The sequence below is a fragment of the Pelodiscus sinensis genome, chromosome 9 (genome assembly GCF_052426305.1).
Source record: "Pelodiscus sinensis isolate ZL-2025 chromosome 9, ASM5242630v1, whole genome shotgun sequence".
Classification (NCBI taxonomy): domain Eukaryota; kingdom Metazoa; phylum Chordata; order Testudines; family Trionychidae; genus Pelodiscus; species Pelodiscus sinensis.
The window spans coordinates 42693106-42715493 of record NC_143060.1 but is presented as its reverse complement, the minus strand read 5'-3'; the positions used below and the strand labels follow the sequence as shown (position 1 = coordinate 42715493).

General features: G+C 40.4%; 1 protein-coding gene across 7 annotated transcripts in view; it reads left to right on the top strand.

Moving 5' to 3' along the window:
- The window catches only part of COL11A1 (collagen type XI alpha 1 chain), a 262532-nt gene that overhangs the window by 221561 nt on the left and 18583 nt on the right, over window positions 1–22388 (top strand). For all 7 annotated transcript variants that reach the window (XM_075936624.2, XM_014571895.4, XM_075936623.2 and 4 more), the window contains 2 exons: window positions 3265–3318; window positions 21650–21703. In XM_075936624.2, coding sequence (XP_075792739.2) covers window positions 3265–3318; window positions 21650–21703 — 108 coding nt within the window. The remainder of the gene's footprint in view (window positions 1–3264; window positions 3319–21649; window positions 21704–22388) is intronic.

Sequence of the window (22388 nt, the reverse complement as noted above, 5' to 3'; positions counted from 1 at the left end):
ACAATTGGAGAAGGTACAGAGAAAGGCAACAAAAATGTGCAAACAGCTATCGTATAAAAAGAGTTTTAAAAAACCTGGGACTTTTCAGCTTGCAGAGAGAGGTGACTAAAGGGGGATGTGATAGAGATTCATAAAATAATGAATGGTGTGATAAAAGAAGTTTGTTATACTCCTTCACTTAACACAAGAACTGCGGGTCACCCAATAAATTAATAGGCATAGGTTTAAAAGGCAATACTTCATCACACAACTTACAATCAATCCGTAGGACTGATTTCCAGAACATATTGTAAAGACCAAGATTATAACTGAATTCAAAAAAGAACTAATCATCCTTCATGAATTTATGTTCAACAATGGCTATTGCCAGTGGTGGATGCAATGTCATGCTGTGGGAGTCCCTAGCATGGACAACAGGCAATGGTTCACCTGTTATATTCATTCCCTCTGAAGCACCTGACATAGGCCACTGTGAGAAGACAGGATGCCAGAATAGGCAGACTATTGATCTATTTCAGTGTGTCCGTTCTTAATGTATTTTTTTTATAGCCATTGTTTTTTATAACAAAGGGTATGTCTACACTGCATCCCTAGTTCGAAATGAGGAGTAACATTAGTTCGGACTAAGGGCTTTAGTCCGAACTAACGCGTCCCGGCGCGCACTTCCTGGTTCGAATCAGCTGTGATTCGAACTAGCGCGCCGGCGAGATCATGTTAATGGAGCGCGGGAAATTTAAATCCCCGCTTCATTAACTAGTTCGATTGTCTCCATTTGCATCCCTAGTTCGAACTAGGGATGCAGTGTAGACATACCCTAATAGAACCAACTAGTCTGAAGTTGAAAGAGTTAAATACCATTTTTATGAGCAGCAAATGTGTCACAGTCTGTCTTGCAATATACATATACATTTTGAGTAAACCATGGATAAGATACTGATTCTGCACCATTAACATCAACAGAAGCTTTGCCAATGACTTCAGCCAACATAGGCTCAAGCCCTACATGAGGTCATATATCTAAACAAAAAAGTTGACTTGATTTCTCAGGGGAGCAAGGTTGGGGGCAGGGAGCTGGCCGGGGAAGATTGGAGGCGGGGGAGAAGCGACCGCTGGAAGCAGGGCTGGACGTGGGCAGCGGGACTGGCCAAGGAAGATTGGGAGGAGAAGCAGGGGAGAACTTGCTGTCCGGGAGGAGATTGGGGGAAGTGGGTCTGGCCGGAGGCATAGCGGGAGGAGTGATTCGGCCAGCGGGGAACAGGACTGACCCAGCCATATGCATATCTCGGGGCGCTGCTCCCCTTCCCCCATTCTCCGCCCGCAAAGCATGACTGAGTCCAGCCCGGGGATTCTATTGTGCCCCCTGCCTGCCCCCACACTCCTTCAAGTAGTTGCGAACTGTCTGGCTGGTAGACACACTCATGGAGTCTGAGCACATTTACCAGCCAGGCAGTTTGAAACTACAAACTGATACATGTAGTAATAATACAACTTACCTAATGAGAAAATACCAGACATGTTATATGCCTGGTATTTTCTCTGTTTTTGATGTGTTTATATTTTGGGGCTGCAAAAAATAGTATGGAAAAAAAAGGGTTCCAACTAAAGTAAAAAGTTTGGGAAACCCTGGTCTAACCAGCTTTCTGTCTTACACTCCATTTATCCAATCCATATTCCTTAACTTGCTGGCAAAAATATTGTGGGTGACCATATCAAAAGCTTTGCTGAAGCTGGCACTGGGGGCTTTGGGGGGACCAGAAACAACTTTTTTGAATATTCATCATTTGATTAATGAATATGCAAATATGCAAATGAATGTTACCGGTCCTCCAAAAGTTTGTGAATGGGTTTACTGGTCCCTGTGTCAAAAAGTTTGGGAACCCCTGGTGTAGATGTAACCTTAGAGTACAGTCTAACTTCCACTAGAATCATTCTGTCATCTTCAATTTGATCAAGACCCTACCAATTAAAAACATTTTGTTTAGTTTTTACTGAAAATTGCCATGACCGCTTATACCCTCCTACAAGGAAAGACACTAACCTCTATCAATGGCATCTCTATTAATTCCATGGCTATGGTTTCTGGATATGTTTTATTTGCATATCTTAAGCTCAGAAATTAGAATGAAGCCCAGTGGGTTTTTTATGTTACCTTATTTCCTGAATTATAAATTAGAAATTTGCTACTTTGTTTCGTTTGTTTTTTTTGTTGTAAAGATTTGTTCTGATCAAATTATATGATTTATAGAATTTTTTAAAAAAACTAAGTGCCAAGACAAAAAAAAGTTAATATAGTATTCAATTTCTTTGGCTTATTGTTAGACTAGATTTGTCCCTGGTTATAATTCTAGTGATTTCAGAAGAATTATATCAGTGATGTAACCATTCATTTTTAACAATTCATTTTTATTCAAAATATCATGTACCAAGAAATATTTGCTTTTATATAAAAAGCAACTAAAGGAGTAGAATTATAATGAAAATGAATATGAAATTAACATCAGTGGTGTCTTGTTCAGTAACAACCTGACCCACTTTCCCACTACAGAAACCTGTACAATGGTGAAACCAATTGAAACAGAGATCTGACTATCAGACTCAATTGAAATGTTTGTTTGACATATTATGCTATTGTATTGTTATTTATACAATCACGTTTTGGCTTGGGATGCATTGCTGTTGCTAACAGAGGAAAAAAAATACAATTTTGTCTTGTTCAGCAACATGAGTAGGTAAGACAGTAAACAAGACTGAGACTAGGTCTACACTGCAAGGAAAAGCTGGAAAAAGGTAAGCAAATTGCGAAGTGTAATTTGCATATCTTTTCTGTTTTTTTTTAAAGGCTTTTCCAAAATTTGTCTGTCTGCATAGGACCAAATTTCAGAAAAGCCTCCTCTTTCAGCACATCCCTTCTTCCTTATACAATGAAGATTACAGGGATGGCGAAAGAACGCATCTGCTTTCTCAGAAATTGTTCCAAAAAAGCGGACACATTCTTTGGACACAGCATAGCTTTCTGGGATGCCTCTGGTATCTTGGAAAAGCTCTGCAGTGTAGACATAGCCTGAGATTTAGGAAGGAGCTTTGCTGAATAAGGAAGCATCATTTCTATACGTTCTTCTGATCTTAACCTACATTTAACGTTGTCTTTAAAGGTGCTGTAGTATTGCAAAATACATTTGTTGTCTTTAAGAAAATCAATAACCTTTACTCTTTAATGAATTCAAGATTACATGAAATAGTGATTTGGATTGTTTACTGTTACAGGGTCCACCAGGCCCTTCAGGAGAAGCTGGCCCACCTGGTCCTCCTGGGAAAAGAGTAAGTCTACTTTTTTTTTGCTCTGTACATCTCTTTGATCATCGTGACTTAACTAGCCCATTACAGGGTTTCAGGCAGCTGTTACCAGTATTATTGCTATTTCATATGTTGTTTGCAGCTTTTAAATAACTGGGTTTTCTTTTTTTCACTGTTCAACAGCTAATATATAAAAAGACAACGAGTGGGGAAAGTAAGGAAAAGCAGGTCCTGAAAAAGACCTTGGGCTACGTCTAGACTACATCCCTTTTTCGTAAAAGAGATGTAAATTAGATGTATCGCAATTGCTAATGAAGCGGGGATTTAAATCTCCTCTGCTTCATTAGCATAAAAATGGCTGCTGCTTTTTTCCCACACGGAGCTTTGTCGAAAAAAAGTGCCAGTCTAGACGCTGATCTTGCGAAAAATAAAGCCTTTTCCAAAAGATCCCTTATTCCTTATCCCTTATTTAGGATAAGGGATAAGGGATCTTTTGGAAAAGGCTTTATTTTCCGCAAGGTCAGCGTCTAGACTGGCGCTTTTTTCCGACAAAGCTCCGTGCGGAAAAAAAGCGGCAGCCATTTTTATGCTAATGAAGCGGGGGAGATTTAAATCCCCGCTTCATTAGCAATTGCGATATGTCTAATTTACATCCCTTTTACGAAAAAGGGATGTAGTCTAGACGTAGCCCTTATGTCTGGCTTGATTGCAGGCTAGTGCATCCCAGCCACCTCTGGGTCAAAAAAGCATCTCACCTCCCCAGAAAGCAAATTCAGGAGGCTCAGTGTCTTCTGGAGTATGCTGGTGCAAAGGCAAGAGGAGAGTAACTGCTGCTACAGTCCATAATAGTGTGCAGCCTGCCCACAGATGGAAAGCTTCATTGCCCAATGTAGAGAGGAGGAGAAATGAAGCCAGCCCCTCCTCGTACATCCCCCTCCCGGGGCCCTTTCTGTGAACATTAGCAGGGAGCAGTCCTTGCACTTGAGAGAGTTGTGGGAAATCTAGATACTGATGGGATAGGTTAGGAACAATGAAGGAGGAAACCTTACATCTGTTCTCCTACCTGGTCATCAGTCACCAGAATGTGCAGACAGGGGAGCCGACAGCCTCCATGGGCCAAAGTGGGAGGAGCTCTGCACTCCCATAAGGGGCAGGGCCTTGGGGTTAAGGGGCAGGGTTGGGACAGCCAGCCCTCCACGCTGCCTGGAGTGTGGCATGCTCCCCATAACCCTGGCCCTCAGAGCTACACAGAGCATGCAGCGTGGCACTCTGGTGGTGATTTATAAGACCTGGGGCTCCAGCTACTGCCAGTGCTGTAGTAGTGGCAGCAGGGAGCCCCAGGCCCCTTCAAATGATTAGGAAACTGAAAGGTTCCACTGCTGCTGCTGAGCTTGCAGCATGGACTGGAGTTAATAAAAATGAGGATGGTTTAATGAATTTTCTTATTCTGGACTATTATTAACATTCCCATGGAAGTCACACATTTTTGTGACTTTCAAGCAAATTTTTCAATAGTCCTGAAACATTGGGGACCTTCCAGCAGCGGCGTAAGTGAGAGCATCCAGTGGTTTTAATTCATGCTGGAGTTGGCCAAATTCCAGGAGTCCTAACCCTAAGGCCCCTAGTTGCTGACACAGAGCAGGACATAGACATTAGGGACAGTCAAGCTCATATATCCTTATCTCAAAGTGGCCTTTTTTTCCATCTCCCAAATATATTACTAACTCACAAAAAAAGAAACACTTCCAGAGATAGTTCACCCCTCCTTCCCCCATGATAAAAGTGAGAATCAGTACAATTTCAGCTGAATCCGTTTAAAAAACTAGTGCCTATGAATTCAGCTTATTTCTCAATGCTTAATATAATATATAATTTTCTGACAGAAAAATTAGCCCACTTTATGTTGTACAGTAACACTGTCACAGAGGTCCTCTATCACTAAGCAATGTACCACTCCCTGGCCAGTTCTTGTGGTATTACAGTCATAGATAAACACCAGGTTGTTCCTCTTTCACCGTGTAGATATTTTTTCCCTTGCAAACTATAACAGCATTCTACAGTCCCACAGCAAGAGGCAGAGTCCACACAAAAAAAAACCCAACAAATGGTCTGGTAGCACTTTATAGACTAACGAAACATGTAGATGGTATCATGAGCTTTCGTGAGCATGGCCCACTTCTTCAGATGACCCGAGTTATGAGTTAGGGATATGAAAACTTGAAATAAATAAGAGAGGGGAAGGTGAGGGGGAAGAGAAAGAAAAAGGGACGGGAGTGGGAGATAGAGCATCTCCAGAGTATTTGGAGAATGGGTACTTAAACCTAAGCAGATAAAAATCAAAGTCAATAGATAGATTCCTTCCTGTTTTAGGAATCTATCTATTGACTTTGATTTTTATCTGCTTAGGTGTAAGTATTCATTCTCCAGATACTTAATGATGCTCTGCCTCCCACCCCTTCTATTTTTTTCTGTCCTCCCTCCCCCTCGCCTCTTTATTTCGAGTTTTCATATCCCCAACTCATAACTCCGGTCATCTGAAGATGTGAGCTGTGCCCACGAAAGCTCATGATACCATCTACATGTTTCGTTAGTCAATAAAGTGCTACCAGACCATTTGTTGGTTTTTTCTGTAACAGACTAACTCGGCTACCCCCTGAAGCTCCTGAAGAGTCCACACAGTCTTGCCTCTTCAGCCCAGGCTCAGCCTCTGGCCACCCCTTTTTCACCTACCCCTTGTATCCTCCTACTGCTTGAGTGAATTGCCCTAAGAGTCCAGCAACTGACACCAAAGTGTCAATAATCTCCAAAGGAAAGAGATTAATTGGCTTTAATTAAACCTACACTTTTCATTCCATGAGGATACCACCTAATTCGATTTAGGGCTTTATTCCGGACTCCTGTTTCACTGCTGCGTGTAGACGCGGGCAGTTACTTCGGGCTAGTCAATGTATAGAATGGCGACTGGCCGGGAACATGCAAATCAAGCGTGGATATTTAAATATTTGCTATTCTGGTCACCCTCATTAGCCTCCCTAGATTGATCTAGGGGGCTAGTGTAGACATACCCTGAGATGGTTAAAATACAGTAAATTCTATATTTGAAATCTTCTACTATATACTCTTTGCCAGCACACCAATGTAGAGTCCCCTATTTAGCATATTATGCAACTGATATTTTCAGACATGCTGTGAGTAAATAAAAATATTGAAGATGTTAGTAATGTGTAATGGCCTAGTTAAAAGGATAATACAAGATATCATATTTCAGGGCATCTGCCATCACGTAGTGGGGGCAGAAAGAAATTGCACAGGTTTGCTTGGTGCTAATGGTGGGGGAAGTAGGCTATGACCTTCCTACTGGAGCAAGATATTGGACAAGGTGGTTCAAGGGACCGATCAATTACAATGATGCCTACGATGTAATGTGTGCAAATAGCTCCACATAGACTTAATTGAAGAGATCTCAGGTTTTTTTATCATCTGAAACAAAATAGAACTTCGGCAAAGTTTCTTTGCTTTAAAATCCATTGTACTCATTTTCCAAACTAAATTAACAAGCTGACATTTCTGTAACATATGAAGTCATTGCATTATTCCTTTGAAGCTTCACAAGCCTTACAACTGCAGCTAATAGTAACCTGTAAATGTGATATTCGCAGAACTGCTGTAGATGCATCAACCTTTAGGTCTGCCTCAGAGACCAATTATATGCAGTTTTTACACTTTAAAAAAGGAGATATCATTAAATGTAAACTGAAAGCTGTTTAAAAAAATTAGTTCAATTGGTCTATTTAATAGGCTGGAGTGAACTGACATGCTTAATTAATATTATCTATTTGTTCCACCAATTTAGAACACATTTATAATGCTGCAAATGGTGGCATTAGTAGCCTTATGATTAGAAATGGAATATGGCTTGATTGAATATTAACAATTAATATAAATAAGAAGTCCAGTGGCACTTTAAAGAAAAGAAAGAAAGGAGAAAAAAAGGATACAGAAATGTGAATGTGACATCTGTATTAGTATCCTGTATCCATCTCTTTTTTTCCACCTCACTTTTGTCTTTTTTTCCCCTTTTCTCTTCAGCATCTGAAGAAGTGAATTATAGCTCACAAAAGTCTATGCTCTAATGCCCTAATAAATGTGATAGAAATGAAGCCGTGTTAGTCTGGTGTAGCTGAAACAGAAAACAGGACTAAGTAGCACTTTAAAAACTAACAAGATGGTTTATTAGGTGATGAGCTTTTGTGGGCCAGACCCACCTCCTCAGATCAAATAGTGGAAGAAAATTGTCACAACCATATATACCAAAGGATACAATTAAAAAATTAACACATATGAAAAGGACAAATCAAATTTCAGAACAGAAAGGAGATGGGGGGGAGGGGAAGATAAATGATAGCATAAATTATATTTCTGGATGCGCAGGAATATGTGTTCTTGATCTTATAACTCACTTGGTTAGGTCCAATAATAGGATCAGCAGAGTGAATATGTGTACAAAGCTGGCAACGGGGTTTGTTGCAAGGGAAGGTACCAGGGTTGGTATTAATGTGGTATGTCCTGTGGTTGTTGGTAAGAATCATCTTGAGGTTTGGTGGTTGTCTATAGGAGACTATGGGTCTGTCTCTCAGAGCCTCTCGGAGTTTAGTATCCTGTTCCAGTATAGGCTGTAGTTTATTGATAATGTGTTGGACAGGTTTAAGTTGGGGGCTGTAGGTGATGGCAGGTGGTGTTTTATTGTTGGTTTTCTTGGGTCTGTCTTGAAGTAGTTGGTTTCTAGGTATTCATCTGGCTCTTTCAATTTGCTTTTTTATTTCTCCGGGTGAGTAGTTGAGGTTTATAAATGCTTGGTAGAGATCCTGAAGTTTCTGGTCTCTGTCAGTGGGATTAGAGCAGATGTGGTTGTATGGAAGGGCTTGGCTATAGATGATGGATCATATGGTGTGTTCTGGATGGGAGCAGGAAGCATGTGGGTAACTGTATGAGTCAGTGGGTTTTCTGTAGAGAGTGGTGTCTAATTTTCCATTGCTGATTTGTACTGTGGTGTCCATGGATCTCTTATGTAGAATGGTCCAGGCTGAGATTGATGGTGGGGTGTAGGTTGTTAAAATCTCTGTGGAATGTCTCAAGTGTTTCTTGGCCATGCGTCCAGATCATAAAGATGTCATCGATGTAGCGAAAGTAGAGAAGAGGTAAAAGGGGACGGGAGTTGAGGAAACGTTATTCTAGGTCAACCATAAAGATATTAGCATACCGTGGGGCCATGCATGTACCCATGGCTGTGCCGCTGATCTGGAGGTATAAGTTGTTCTCAAACTGGAAATAATTGTGGGTGAGAACAAAGTTACATAGGTCTGCTATCAGATTGGCAGTGGTGTCCTCTGGGATAGTGTTTCTAATGGCTTGTAATCCGTCTTCATGTGGGATGTTGGTGTATAGAGCTTCTACATCCATGGTGGCAAGGATGGTGTTATCGGGGAGGTTATCAATGTTTTGTAGTTTCCTTAGGAAGTCAGTAGTATCTTGGAAATAGCGGGGGGTGTTGGTTGCGTAGGGTTTGAGAAGAGAGTCTACATAGCTGGATAAACCAGTAGTGAGCGTGCCGATACCATCACATCAAGAAATATAATTTATGCTATCATGTGCCGAAAGTGTCCGTCTGCTAAGTACATTGGACAAACTTCTCAGACACTTCGCCAAAGGATCAATGCCCACAAAAGAGATATCAGACAGGATCACAAAGAAAAAACAGTTTCTTGCCATTTCAGCCAGAAAGGACATTGTCTCAACAACTTGATTACCTGCATCCTGCTTCAAAGGCCTTTTAAGACTACACTTGAAAGAGAATCCTCTGAACTGTCATTCATGCTTAAATTCAACACTTTACACTTAAGTTTGAATAAAGACTCTAATTATCTTACCCATTACAAAAATAGCTTCCCCAATTATCACCACTAATATCATTAGTTCACAGACATTTACCTTTCCCTCCCCCCCCCCATCCCTCTTCTGTTTTGAAATTTGATTTGTCCTTTTCATATGTGTTAACTTTTTAATTGTATCCTTTGGTATATATGGTTGTGACAATTTTCTTCCACTATTTGATCTGAGGAAATGGGTCTGGCCCACGAAAGCTCATCACCATCTTGTTAGTCTTTAAAGTGCTACATAGTCCTAATAAATGTGTTAGTCTTTAAAATGCCCCCAGACTTGTTGTTGTTTTCACTGAAACAGACTAACACAGCCACCTCTCTGAAACCTGTCAACAATTAAGACATTTGTTATAAACCGAATTACAGCTTCCTGCTTTATCAAACTGAAAGGCAGTGGCATAGTCCTAGCAAAATAGATCTACTGAATGATTTTCCTTAAGTAGAATAAAAATACAAATTCAATAATTCATTTTATAATTTGTGGCACTGCATACCTCTATTTTAGTGTCCACACAAAGAACAAAATAACAAAGTTGCCAAGTAACCACATTCTTGATTTCTCTAGGGAATTACTATATAGCTGCAGATTCTAGATTACATGAATATGTGAAATTTTACTGGTTATAGAGAATGTTATGCTGTTACACTGGAAAGAGACAAAGAACTACTTGAGGCTCCATATTTTTGTTAGTGGAACAAAACTAAAAGTATCCATTGTTAAACTTAATAAGGAATACAGTAGGATTTGCTTCATCAGGAAGTACTGGCAAATATTTTATTTTCCTGATTAGGAAGCAATGCCATTTCAGTAGTAATGTTGCTCTACAGAAAGGAGGAAAGTTGTGGCAACATTAAAGGTAGTTCATGTTACATAATATGGTAGTTCATAACAGGTAGTTCATGTTACATAATAACTGATGTAAATAACATAGTCCGCATGTACACGACAAGCAGTTATTTTGACAAAATGTCAAAATAATGTTGAGCTGGCGGACTTCTTACTCCAACTCCTATAACCTTCATTTTATGAAGAGTAAAGGAAATCGGAGGAAGAGTGCTCTTTCTCAAACATCCTGCTGTGTAGACAGTGCCAAAAAGTAGAAATAAGCTATTTTGACTTAAGCTATGCAAGTGACATAGCTCAAGTTGCATAGCTTATTTCAGCTTTAGACCTGCTGTGTAGACGTGCCCTAAGATATTACTGGAAAGCAATATTCCCTCTAATTTGTTTTTCTTTCTGTGAAATGACAAGGACCCTGAGCTTACATTTAATACTTGTAAGTGTTGCTCCACCAACCATTCCATTTACATATTCTCATTCTTTATTCATAACTCCCCCCCCCCCCCCCCCCCCCCCCCCCCCCCCCCCCTTATTTTCATTTGCCTCCGTATCCTAGTACAGTAGACTTCCGATAATCCGGCACCTTTGGTGGTGCCGGATTATCGGATATGCTGGAGTATAGGGAGGTACTCTGGTGGGGGGGGGAGTCTGTGACAGGTCTGCTGGGACCCACATTGCATCTGGGGGGGTGGGTGGGGAATGGCATGGCGAGGGGCGAACCCTCCACCATTTTGCAGGAAGGCGGGGGAAGCCCCGTGTTGCTGCCGAGAGTTTCTGGGAGGGGAGCGGTGCAGACTCCCCAACCCCCAGACTGCAGTAGTTATCCCCGAACAGGGGGGTGAGGGGCGGTGCTGCAGGACCAACACAGCAGCATCCTAGCTGCTCTGCTGTGCAGCTTCCCCAAGTCCGCTGCTCGTCAGTTTCAGCAATAGCAGCGGTGGACTTGGGGAAGCGGCACAGAGCAGAGCAGCTGGGGTGCTGCGGGGTTGGTCCTGCAGCGCCGCTCCTCACCCCCCTGCTCGGCGCCCGGCAGCACCCCAGCTGCTCTGCTCCACAGCTTCCCCAAGTCTGCCGCTGATTAGTTTCAGCAGCGGCAGCGGCGGACGTGGGGAATCAGCATGGAGCAGCTCCAATTGTCCGGCTGGCTGGAGCACTTCCGGTTTCCAGTTGGTGCCAGACTATCGGGAGTGCCGGACCACTGGATGCTGGACAATTGAAGTTTTACTGTATTCCTTTACTTTCCCTTCCTCATTCAGCCCCTCCCCACTCAACCACACATTCACATCTATGCACATTGTTATGTTGCCCTATTACAAGTTTATCTCAGCATTTTTTTCTCACTCAACTCTCTCCTGTTCTCATTCTTTCTGCCTCCCACATCTTCTCCTTTTCCCTTTCAGTCACATTCTACTATTTGCAGATCCCATCCTTGCCTTTCCTCCTCATTTATTTCCCCAATCAGTTTGGCCGTGTCCAGACTCAGGGGTTTTTCGGGAAAAGTAGCCTTTTCCCGAAAAAACTTCCCCTGCGTCCAGACTCAAGCCGCGTTCTTTCGAAATTATTTTTAAAGAACGCGGCTTTTCTTTCGATGGCGGTAAACCTCGTTTCACAAGGAAGAACGCCTTCCTTCGAAAGTTCCTCTTTCGAAGGAAGGCGTTCTTCAATGTAAAGAGGCCGTCTTCGAAAGAGAGCATCCAGACTTTCTGGGTGCTCTCTTTCGAAAAAGCGGATTTCTCTTTCGAAAGATCCGCCTGCAGTCTAGACACGATCTTTCGAAAGAGGCTCTTTCGAAAGATGCTTTCGAAAGAGCCTCTTTCGAAAGAAGCCTGCAGTCTAGACATAGCCTTTTATCGTTGCCCCAAAACATTTATTGCTGTTGCTGACCCTCCATCCAAATCAAACGCTGACCCCCATTCATCCAAAACCAGTTATTGCAGGTCAGAGATAAACACAAACAGAGATGTTCCTTTATGAAATGGTTTATTCCAAAATGCCTGGAGTTCTTGCTTCATGAAGTTTCAATCTTATACTAGTTTTGGTCATTCTTAAGTTTTATAATAAATAGATCAAAACAAAGGAAAAGATTGCTGTAGTCTATAGAGGAAACTTTTTATTTCTTTCTGCTGAAAAAATTGGTGTGTAAAGATTTACTTGAATCTGATTTCTTTGTCCATTTATGTCAAAAATCATTCTCATGAGATGACTTCAGGTTTCTCAGTTTAAGAAAATCTGGATCCTAATATAAACAATACTAAATTGGTTCCCTAGAAGATGTCCCAGTTAAACAGCTCCCAAATATCTTGGGCAACAAGATGGGTTTTCCATTCCATTCTAGTCTGCTCCTAGAAGACTTTAGCTCTGATCTCTGGTTGCAGGGCTTTCCAAATTTAGGATCAGAAGGAGGGAGAAGTGGTTACAGAAAATGATTGGTGCTAGCATCATGAACTGGATCTGGAACAGAGCAGCTTGCCAGTACAATGTTTGGAGCATGGTACAGTGTGCTGTTTCTATGCAATACACATTACGAAATATGCAGCAACATGATGTGGCAGCAGAATATCCCTAGTTTTTTGTGGGCATTCCCAGAAAAAGTGCATTGCACTATTGTAGTGTGGACACAATGAAGTTCTGATTCACCTTGGTCAATGTTCAGCAGAAGAAAGTGTGCAATCTACGACTGACCAAAAATGGAAGATCCTAAGTGAATGTCCTAATAACTACACTTTTAGACAAATTAAAGTTACCTTTCATAGAGATGTATGTTATTATGCAGTTCTGAATAACTTCACATAGAGTAGCTGATGTTATGAGATAGCAGTGTGTCTTCAGAATTAAATACTACATTTAATTTTATTTTCACAATAGTAATACTCTGTATTTATTAAGTTAACTAACTAGCATTTAATTTTCAACAGTATTTTGAGGCAGTACACAATTATCGCAGTCACCAACATAGTTTATAAAATGATTAAATATGTACTTAAAACATTAGTTGCTTTTTAATTTATTTAGATTATAATGAATATATTATGGACTTTGCTTTTCAAACTTTGGTGTGCCTTTATCAAACCAGATAAATGTATTTCAGAAGTCTTCATGCATTTAAATAATTATTGTGCAAGTAATCACATTAATTGTGCACGCAAATTTGGAATGAAGCGGTGCACACAATGTTTGGAGAATTAGAGACATCATCTCTAGCAAGGGAAACATTTAGTTGTAACAACTTAATAGTTAATGAACAAATGGCCAGATTCTCTGCTTTGACAAGATTATGCACAAGAGAGGAATGAGGCAAGCTATCTGCCCTAAAATATCAGTTGATTAGAAAGTCCCCTTCATTCAATATATTTTTAATAAAGAACTCAGAATTAATTTAGTTCTGCTTCTGTTGAATCCAATGGTAAAAATCCTGTGAACTCCAATGAGAGATGGTTTAGAACAATGCTGATTCAATTTCAAAATCCCATCCCATGAGACTTTTCACAATGAGCAATACATAATTGTTACACATACTCTTCATTTTTATAATCCAAGAACAGTTAGCAGAAAACTAAATTTTATTCAGTGTAAATTGCTTCCCTGCTCATAGGTTTTACTAAGAAAATTGACTCATCAAACATGTATGGGGAAAATCAATTGTAACACCTACTTTTAAAAGAAGAACAATCTCAAATTTTCAGGTTTTAATGAGGAATGGGAAGTATTTCCAACATGTGTTTCCTAAAATATTTTCTTCTTTCTTAATCAATCACAGAGTAGTTTGTTAATACTGATTGATCATAATATTATTATCGTTCAAGATAGAAAAAATAAGTTAAAAATTGTCCCATATGTATATTCTTCTTGGTTTTGTGATATCTTGGTGTACATGTCTTAAGCAACTGCTATTAAAAGCATAGACTTTTAATGCTGAAATTATCATTCTAGCTATATAAAGCCAAAAACAGTTTCTTACTGAAAGGAGCTTAGCAGCAGCTAAATAAAATATTTCAGAGCATTGTATTTTTCTGTTCAGTCATCATAGCTTCAATGAAGGGAATAAAAAGAATGTTTAAAAAGTACATTTCGTGTTGCGAATAGACATGTATGCTAAGTAGTTGAAACTGGAACTGATATTTTTAATAGAGTCAGGCCCAGATAGCTTTTAAGATTGTTGAAGTGTAAGCATGTGCTGAAGTTCCATTGAAGTGAAGGGGACTTAAGCATATGCTTAGGTGCTTTTCTGAACAAAAAAGGATTAAACATCTGGTTTGCTGAAAAAGAGCCTCAAAGAGGCAGTGAGTTACTTATCTGCTGTATTTAGTTAGGGTATGTCTACACTACCACCCTAGTTCGAACTAGGGTGGTTAATATAGGCAACCGAAGTTGCAAATGAAGCCCGAGATTTAAATATCCCGGGCTTCATTTGCATCTTGCCGGGCGCCGCCATTTTTAAAGCCCCGGTAGTTCAGACTCTGTGCCCGCAGCTACATGCGGCACGGAGTACGTAGTTTGGATTAGGCTCTCTAATCTGAACTACCGGTACACCTCGTTCCACGAGGAGTAACGGTAGTTCGGATTAGAGAGCCTAATCCGACTACCTACTCCGTGCCGCGTGCAGCCGCGGGCACGGAGTCCGAACTACCGGGGCTTTAAAAATGGCGGCACCTGGCAAGATGCAGATGAAGCCCGGGATATTTAAATCCCGGGCTTCATTTGCAACTTCGGTTGCCTACATTAACCACCTAATTCGAACTAGGGTGGTAGTGTAGACATACCCTTAGTTAGTTATTTTAAAGTATAAGAACACCCTCCACAAATGACCTTTAGCAAAGGCAGAAAAGTGGACATGCCCAGTTACTGCCCTGGATATAACTCCATACCTGTGTTCACAATTGGTACCCAACACATGTGGATAAATTTTCCCTCTTTGCTTCAGGCAAGATTCTTAATTTCACTGAGTTTACCTATCTGTGAACATAACATACGAATAGCCATACTGGGTCAGACCAACGGTCCATCTAGCCCAGTATCCTGTCTTCTGACAGAGGCCAATGCCAGATGCCCCCGAAGGAGTGAACAGAACAGGGGAACATCAAACAATCCCTTTCCCATCACCCATTCCCAGCCTCTAACAGAGGCTAAGGCCACCATTCTTAACTATCCTGGCTAATACCCATTGATGGACCTAATCTCCACGAATTTATCTAGTTCTTTCTTGAACCCTGTTAAATTCCTGGCCTTCACAACCTCCTCTGGCAAGGAGTTCCATAAGCCAATCATATGCTGTGTGAAAAAAAAATTCTTTTTGTTCGTTCTAAATCTGTTACCTACTAATTTCATTTGGTGATCCCTAGTTCTTATGTTATGGGAAAAAGTAAATATTTTTTCCTTACTCACTTTTTCCACACCAGTCATGATTTTATAGACCTCTGTCATACTCATTCCATGAGGTTTAATAGTTAACTCGAACTAAGGACTTAGTTCGAGGTAATGTTTGACTGCCACGCGTAACCCTGTGCAGTTAGTTCGGACTAAGGGGATTTAAAAATGGCGCCCGGACGGGAAGATGCAAATAAAGTCCAGGATATTTAAATCCTGGGCTTCATTTGCAACTTCGAATGCCTACGTTAGCCTCCCTAGTTTGAACTAGGGGGCTAGTGTAGACATACCCTAAGGCTGTGTCTACACTGGCCCCTTCTTCGGAATAGCCATGCTAATTTAGAACTTTTAAATCCCGCGGGATTTAAATAAACATTGTCACTTGCAAGTAGGAATAAGAGATCCTCCGGAATAGGGCTTTATTCCGGAGGATCGTGCCAGTTTGGGCGCTTTTTTCCGGCTTTTCCCCAAGCCGGAAAAAAAGCGGCGGCCATGTTTATTTAAATCCCGCGGGGGATTTCCCTATTCCAAAGTTCTAAATTAGCATGGCTATTCCGAAGAAGGGGCCAGTGTAGACACAGCCTAAGAGTTTAGCACTTCAGACTTTGCTTTTTGTATTGGACTGGTGATACCATCATTTTTCTTTAAGCCTTGTATTGTCAAAGAGATGCATTGTTTTCCAGCATCACTGTTTTAATTAAAGATAATGGGGTAACATCATTAAATAGAAAATCCACAAAAATTACCAGATAAGCCATTGGTAAACCAATAATTACAAGATAAAAACCTGAAAGGAAGCTAAATGTCTCGTTGTTCAGTATCTTGGTTTGGACCTTTATCTTAATTTCGAGAAAATCAGTCAGGGATTAAACCATTGCAGTATATTATTGATTCCAAAATAATTTTTTGGCAAGTACATACACATTCTGCTTCACGTACCACGTGCTTTGAATTCATTGATTTTGTCTGTTGAAGTTTAAAAAGGGAGGGAGAAAGGATGCCATCGAACAATGGTATGATAACGTTCCATTACTTTTTTAAAGGACAAATGATATTTAGGCTTAATAACAATTAAAGCAGGCAGACTGGATTGGAACTCTCAAGCAGTTTCTTGCTTTGCTTCATCTCAGCATTTTACTGAAGAAGTTTGGCACCTTTTTCTGCCTTGTGTCATCAGGTCTTCTGGCATGTTCGCTTTATGATTATCAAATAGATGCCTAGATCACTTGCAACTAAAACTCTGTGCATCACTCTAAAAATGTAAAGATAAAAGGTTAAACAAAAGTAGGAAAGTCAGCATAAGAGCTAGCAATATTTTTGTTCAAAACCAGAAAGCATACAGTCTGCTTTGCATGAGAGAATACATTTAGCTGGTATGTGGCAGCAATCTTCTCACATTTGAAAGTCAGAAACCAAGGTAACTGCTTGGTCTGTTAAACCCTGTTACATGTCACTTTTCAATAATATACAGCATTTTGAAAAGATATATAGTGTTTTGTGTCCATGCGAGTATAACATATTTCTATGTTATTAGGGTGTCCATTGCATTTGAAAATGATATTGAGTTCCTCTCTGCCCCTTGAGTAAAAATACATAGTGTAACAAATTGCTGAACAGTGGTGATGTGTCATGAAAATAATTAATTGCGCTGTCTTCACTAAGAAGTGTATTTCAATCAGATGACTGATGACTGTGAATAGCATTCTTTAATTATTATAAGGAAATTCTGAAGCAGAAAGTAATGAAGACAAGAAAATCCTCGTACATTGTTAATATACCATCAAAACACAGAAAAGTTTCCTTTATCTGTTTCGGAGGCATGTGTGGAATGTAACTGACAATACATCCATATAAAATCATAAACATTACAGTGATAGCTGGGGAAAAAACAGGCATTAATTTCAAGTTATTGTTATTGAGAACTTTCATGTCAGTTAAAATTTACCATATACTACAACAATTGAAGCATATAGGAGAGTAAGATAAATAACAATTAGCTGTCTTTTTCTGCAGCAGCACCATCTGTTCCATGCCAGCAACCGGAGCCTGTTAGAAAGTGCTGTTCATTTAGCCACTTTGCACTTGATGCAGCGTTAGCAGTGTTTGATAATGAATGCACCCCCTTTGTTTAGCAATCATGGTTCATTGTATTTATAATTTAGCGATCACAGTGTTTTTAGCTCTGCGAATTGATGTGGCAGCTGCATTATTCAGAGAACATATTTCTTAAATAAATGCAAAGGCACACAATTTTCAGCATCTCAAATTGAGAATTGTTGCTTTTAACCCTTTTGGAAACTTAAGCAAAAATGACTAACAAGTGTTAAAAAGAGAATGAATGTGTAAGTTAGAGCATAATAGAGACATTTTTCCTGTCTTTAAAATGTCCCTTAGTGTGTTTACAGTCTAACTCATAATTTTTGTTTATGAACATCTTAAGCTATGATCTCAGCTGTTAGTGGCTAAGCATTTTTGGACATTGGACCTAAAAAAACTAGATACAAACAAGATGTTTTTGTTGTGAATGGGTGATGGGGAGACTCACTATATTCCTGCTATTCCTTTGAGTTAGTGCCAAACTGGGCCCTTAGGTATTTTTTAGGGAACACTTTGCTGCTATTATATAAACCTGCAGTCAGTACAAAAGTCCCACAGCATTTTTCACAGGAGTTAATGGTGTTAACCACAGCGAGTGGCCAACTTTCAACTTGGGTAATTTAATTCTTATTGTTATAACTACTGTGGGAAAGGATTGCTTCACTACTCTTTTTAACAGAACATTTTATACAGTATTGCTAGAAAATAGTGGGTTATCCATTCCACCAGAGAGATGGTTCATTTGTGTAGTGAATGAATAGTCATGGTTATGAACTCATGACTAAATACTTGAAACACTACAGTAAACCAAAAGTAACCAATCAATTCAGTGAGTTGCTCTAGATATGCATCAATATAATCGACAGCATAAGGTGTCTGTCAGGCTGTGAAACAGTTTGGGCCAAATTCAGCCTCAGGCTACATCTACATTGGCAAGATTTTGCGCAAAAGCAATTGCTTTTGTGCAAAATCTTGCCACCTGTCTACACTGGCCACGAGTACTTGCGCAAGAACACTTACGTTCTAATGTATAAAATCAGTGCGTCTTGCGCAAATACTCTGATGCTCCCACTTAGGGATAAGCCCTCTTGCACAACTGTTCTTGTGCAAGAGTCCAGTGCTGACAGGCAACATCAATTTCTTGCGCAAGAAAGCCCAATGTTTAAAATGGCCATCGGAGCTTTCTTGCGCAAGAGAGCGTCTACACTGGCACGGATGCTCTTGTGCAAAAGCACATCTTTTGCGCAAAGGCACATGCCAGTGTAGACGCTCTCTTACTCAAATACTCTAACGCAAAAACTCTTGCGTTAAAGAGTATTTGTGCAAAATCTTGCCAATATAGAAATAGCCCCAGCGTAAATAGGCTCTCTTGAAGTTTAGCTGGGGCTACTGCACCAGTATTCCCCCTCCTGCTTGCATGATCCAGCAAGCTCCACTATTCTAGGCTTACAGTTGTCACTTCTCTTCAGCAGAGACCCATGTCTTTCTTGTTCCTGACCAGTGTTTTTACAGGCTGCACAGTTCCTTTCCATACTGTTATTCCTAGCAAGCCAGGTGGTCTAAATAGACACCATTTTGCTTTCTGTCCAAAGGCTATACACAGCATCATTGTTCACAGTTAGAGGTTACCACGCTGACTTTTCTAAGAAACCACATCTATTCTTAAGGTAAAAGTGTTACAAAAATATGGAAAATAATAAAGAACTTACCCACATGCAAATAAACTTTCCAGAGATAACCCCAACACCAAACCCAGGTTCTGTCAGTTGTTGGTCCATTCAGCCATTCCTTAAGGATTGCCTCTCTTTTGTTTGTTCCATCTGTTTGCTGGCCTAGGAAGATGCCCCTGAGTCAATTTAATCTCAGATTATTTATACAAAAGTCCTCTCTAGTCTGGGACACCTGGGACCTGATGGGTGCTGAACCTGAGAATTTGCTGAACCATGGGAAATCAATACTGTCTAGAAGCATTACCAATATTTCCATTGCTTATGGGCCTCTTTCAAAACACTTAGGGATAAATTAAAGCTAACTAACAGCATAGAACCTTGAGAGACAGGACTGGTGGCTATAAACAAACTTTGCAGGACCATGGGAAACTTGGCCATAACTGTGATAAGTGAACATCCAACTTACTAAAATCATGCCAGACCACAGATGTTGCTGGACTATCGAGTGTGGACTAGAGAAGTTCAACCTGTGCATATCTGGAGATACAACTTGAGTGAATTTGCCCAACATTCTCCTAACACACACACACACACATACACACACACACACACACACATTGTACTTTGTTTTTGGAGGGCTGTGTCGGGTTGCCAGAAGTCTGGTTTTTGCCTGGACAGGTGGGTATTTTGGCCTTCCGTCTGGTAAAATAAACAGAAAATATTGGACATTTTATATGTCTTGTATTTTCTGTTTTCCTCGGACAGAATACCAGTGGCATCTGCAAGGGTGGGGGAGTGAGGAGCATGGTCATTTAAAGGCGCAGCAGCTCAAAAAATGGGGCAGAAGCAGAGGGAGAGCAGAAGCAGAGGGAGATATGGCTTCCCTGGGGTTGGGGCCGGGTCCCTGCTCTGCCTCCCGTCTTCCCCGTAGCGCTGCACTAAGTTACAAAGGGAAAAGAAACTTGGGGAGGGGAGAGGAGATTCTCCTGAAATAAAAGTGAAACTGGCTCTGCAAGACGGTGACCAGCCTGGCTGCTTGGAACTCGCCAGCCATGGCCAGGGAGGCACCGTGCCCCTTCCCAGTGGAGGTGGAGGTGGACTGGGGGGGGGGGGCTAGGGCTCCCCAAGAGCCTGCAGAAGAAACTCCTGTGCACAGTGATCTGGAGTGGGGGAGTATGGGATCCAGGAGCGGCCCAGTCAGGTCCTGGTTTGCTTCACCCATCAGGAAGGTGTGGGGAGAGTCCGGTTGCTTGGCTGGGTCTCTAGTTTGGGCCACAAATGCCTGATCGAACACATGTGACCAGAACCTGGGGAAGTGATTGTCCCGCAGGGCATGAAAGTCTCTGGTTCAGGGCCCCTCTCTCGCCCCAGGAATCCCTCTCAAATGTGCCCCTCCACCCAATCTCGCCTGGGAGCCAGTGCTGCTGTTCCCGTGGTAGGAGCAGTGTGCTAGCCAGGCCTTTGACTGAGGAGATAGATGTAAGAAAGGCCTGTTACCAGATCCTGATCCTACAAAGCATTTAAGTATATGCACAACTTTAAAACTATTTTCACATTCCTGAATCTGAGAATGTGTTCACTATTCAAGTCCTGAATTAGACCCTTTTTGAAGGATCAATCCCTGATCATTCTGAATGAAAGGGCAGAATGTAAATAGAAATTACTGGCTTTGTTCATACCACAGAATTTCACAAGCTTCTTTTAACATTCCTGTATTATTGATAATAACAAATAAACTACCCACTAAAGATAAGCTATTCCTATATCCAGTACTAGTATGTAGCTAATGTAGGATTGACATGCCCATCCCACCATATGGTTCTACAGCTAAACCTCATCACAGTTCACAATATTCTGATATTTCAGCCCCGAGCAAAGTCCAGATTTGGAAAACTGATATAATTTCTCACTACAAGACTTTAAGGGTGAAGAAGTGTGTGTCATGAGCCATTCAACTTACAATGGCACAATAAAAATACCTTGGTTTTTATTGAAGTCAGTGATAGAAGTCCCACTGGCTTCATTTGAATCAGATATAGGACGACTTTTAGCATGTTTGGTAATCTTATTTATTGCATATAAAATTATTTGCCTTTTCTCATAAATAAGATGAATATTTGCACAGTAAAAGAAATGAGAAAATTTTATAAAACTTATCTGTGATGTTCATTTTGCTCATAAGAGTAGTTAATTTTCAATTCAATGTCTTTGTAAGTTTCAATAAGTTGTACAAAAATAAAATAAAGGTTTAATAGGAGTTAAATGAGATTTTTCATTTTTGTGATAAAATGATCAAGAAAATGATTGTATTTCATTAGTTACTGATACACATACAATTGTAAGACTTTTCAGACATTTTTACCATTTTAATATAATTTTAATATACTATAATTAATGAACCATTATTTATCTCATTCCTAACATTTTTCTTTCTTCCTTTACAGGGCCCTCCAGGAGCAGCTGGTGCTGAAGGCAGACAAGGTGAAAAAGGTGCTAAGGTAATGAATACAAGAGCTTGTGTTCAAAAGAGTGAAATATAAAAATAATTCCAAAAACTAAATCTTACTTTTTCCAAGTTATATATTATACATACAATATGTGACATTTTAAATTAACCAAAGTAATCACAGTTAAGTTGTAAATAACTCAGTTAAAAGAGCCTAAAAATAATATATATGCTGTAAAATTCCTTTGCTTTAATAGGAGGCAGTTCAAATGTGTCCCTTTAGCAGGAAACTTCTAGAGCTTTTTGATGGGATTCTGTGTGCACTCCTCACAAAAGCTGAGCAAGATGATCTGGCTAGTGCACAAAAGAAGGGGAGAATGTGTGTCCACCTTATAACCTTTAGAATAGTCTATCACGGTTATCAGCCAGGGGCCAAGTTTGTCATCAGGGGAACAGATTCAGACTGTGATAATCTCTGGTAAAGGCAGTAAAAAGCTCCTTGTGACCGTGTGTGAAACTGTCTCATTTGTTGTAGTCAGCAAGAGTAAGTCTCAGGTCCGACACTGGGTTCCCAAAGTACAAAGGATGCCACACAGGTATCTGTCAAGCACAAACAGTTTATTTCTTGACAGCTAACAGCTGTGCCCCATAAATGGAATAACAATACAACAAAGAAGTGGTATATCTTATATCCCTTTCCTGCACTACACTTGTTCACCCATACAGAACCATGGATA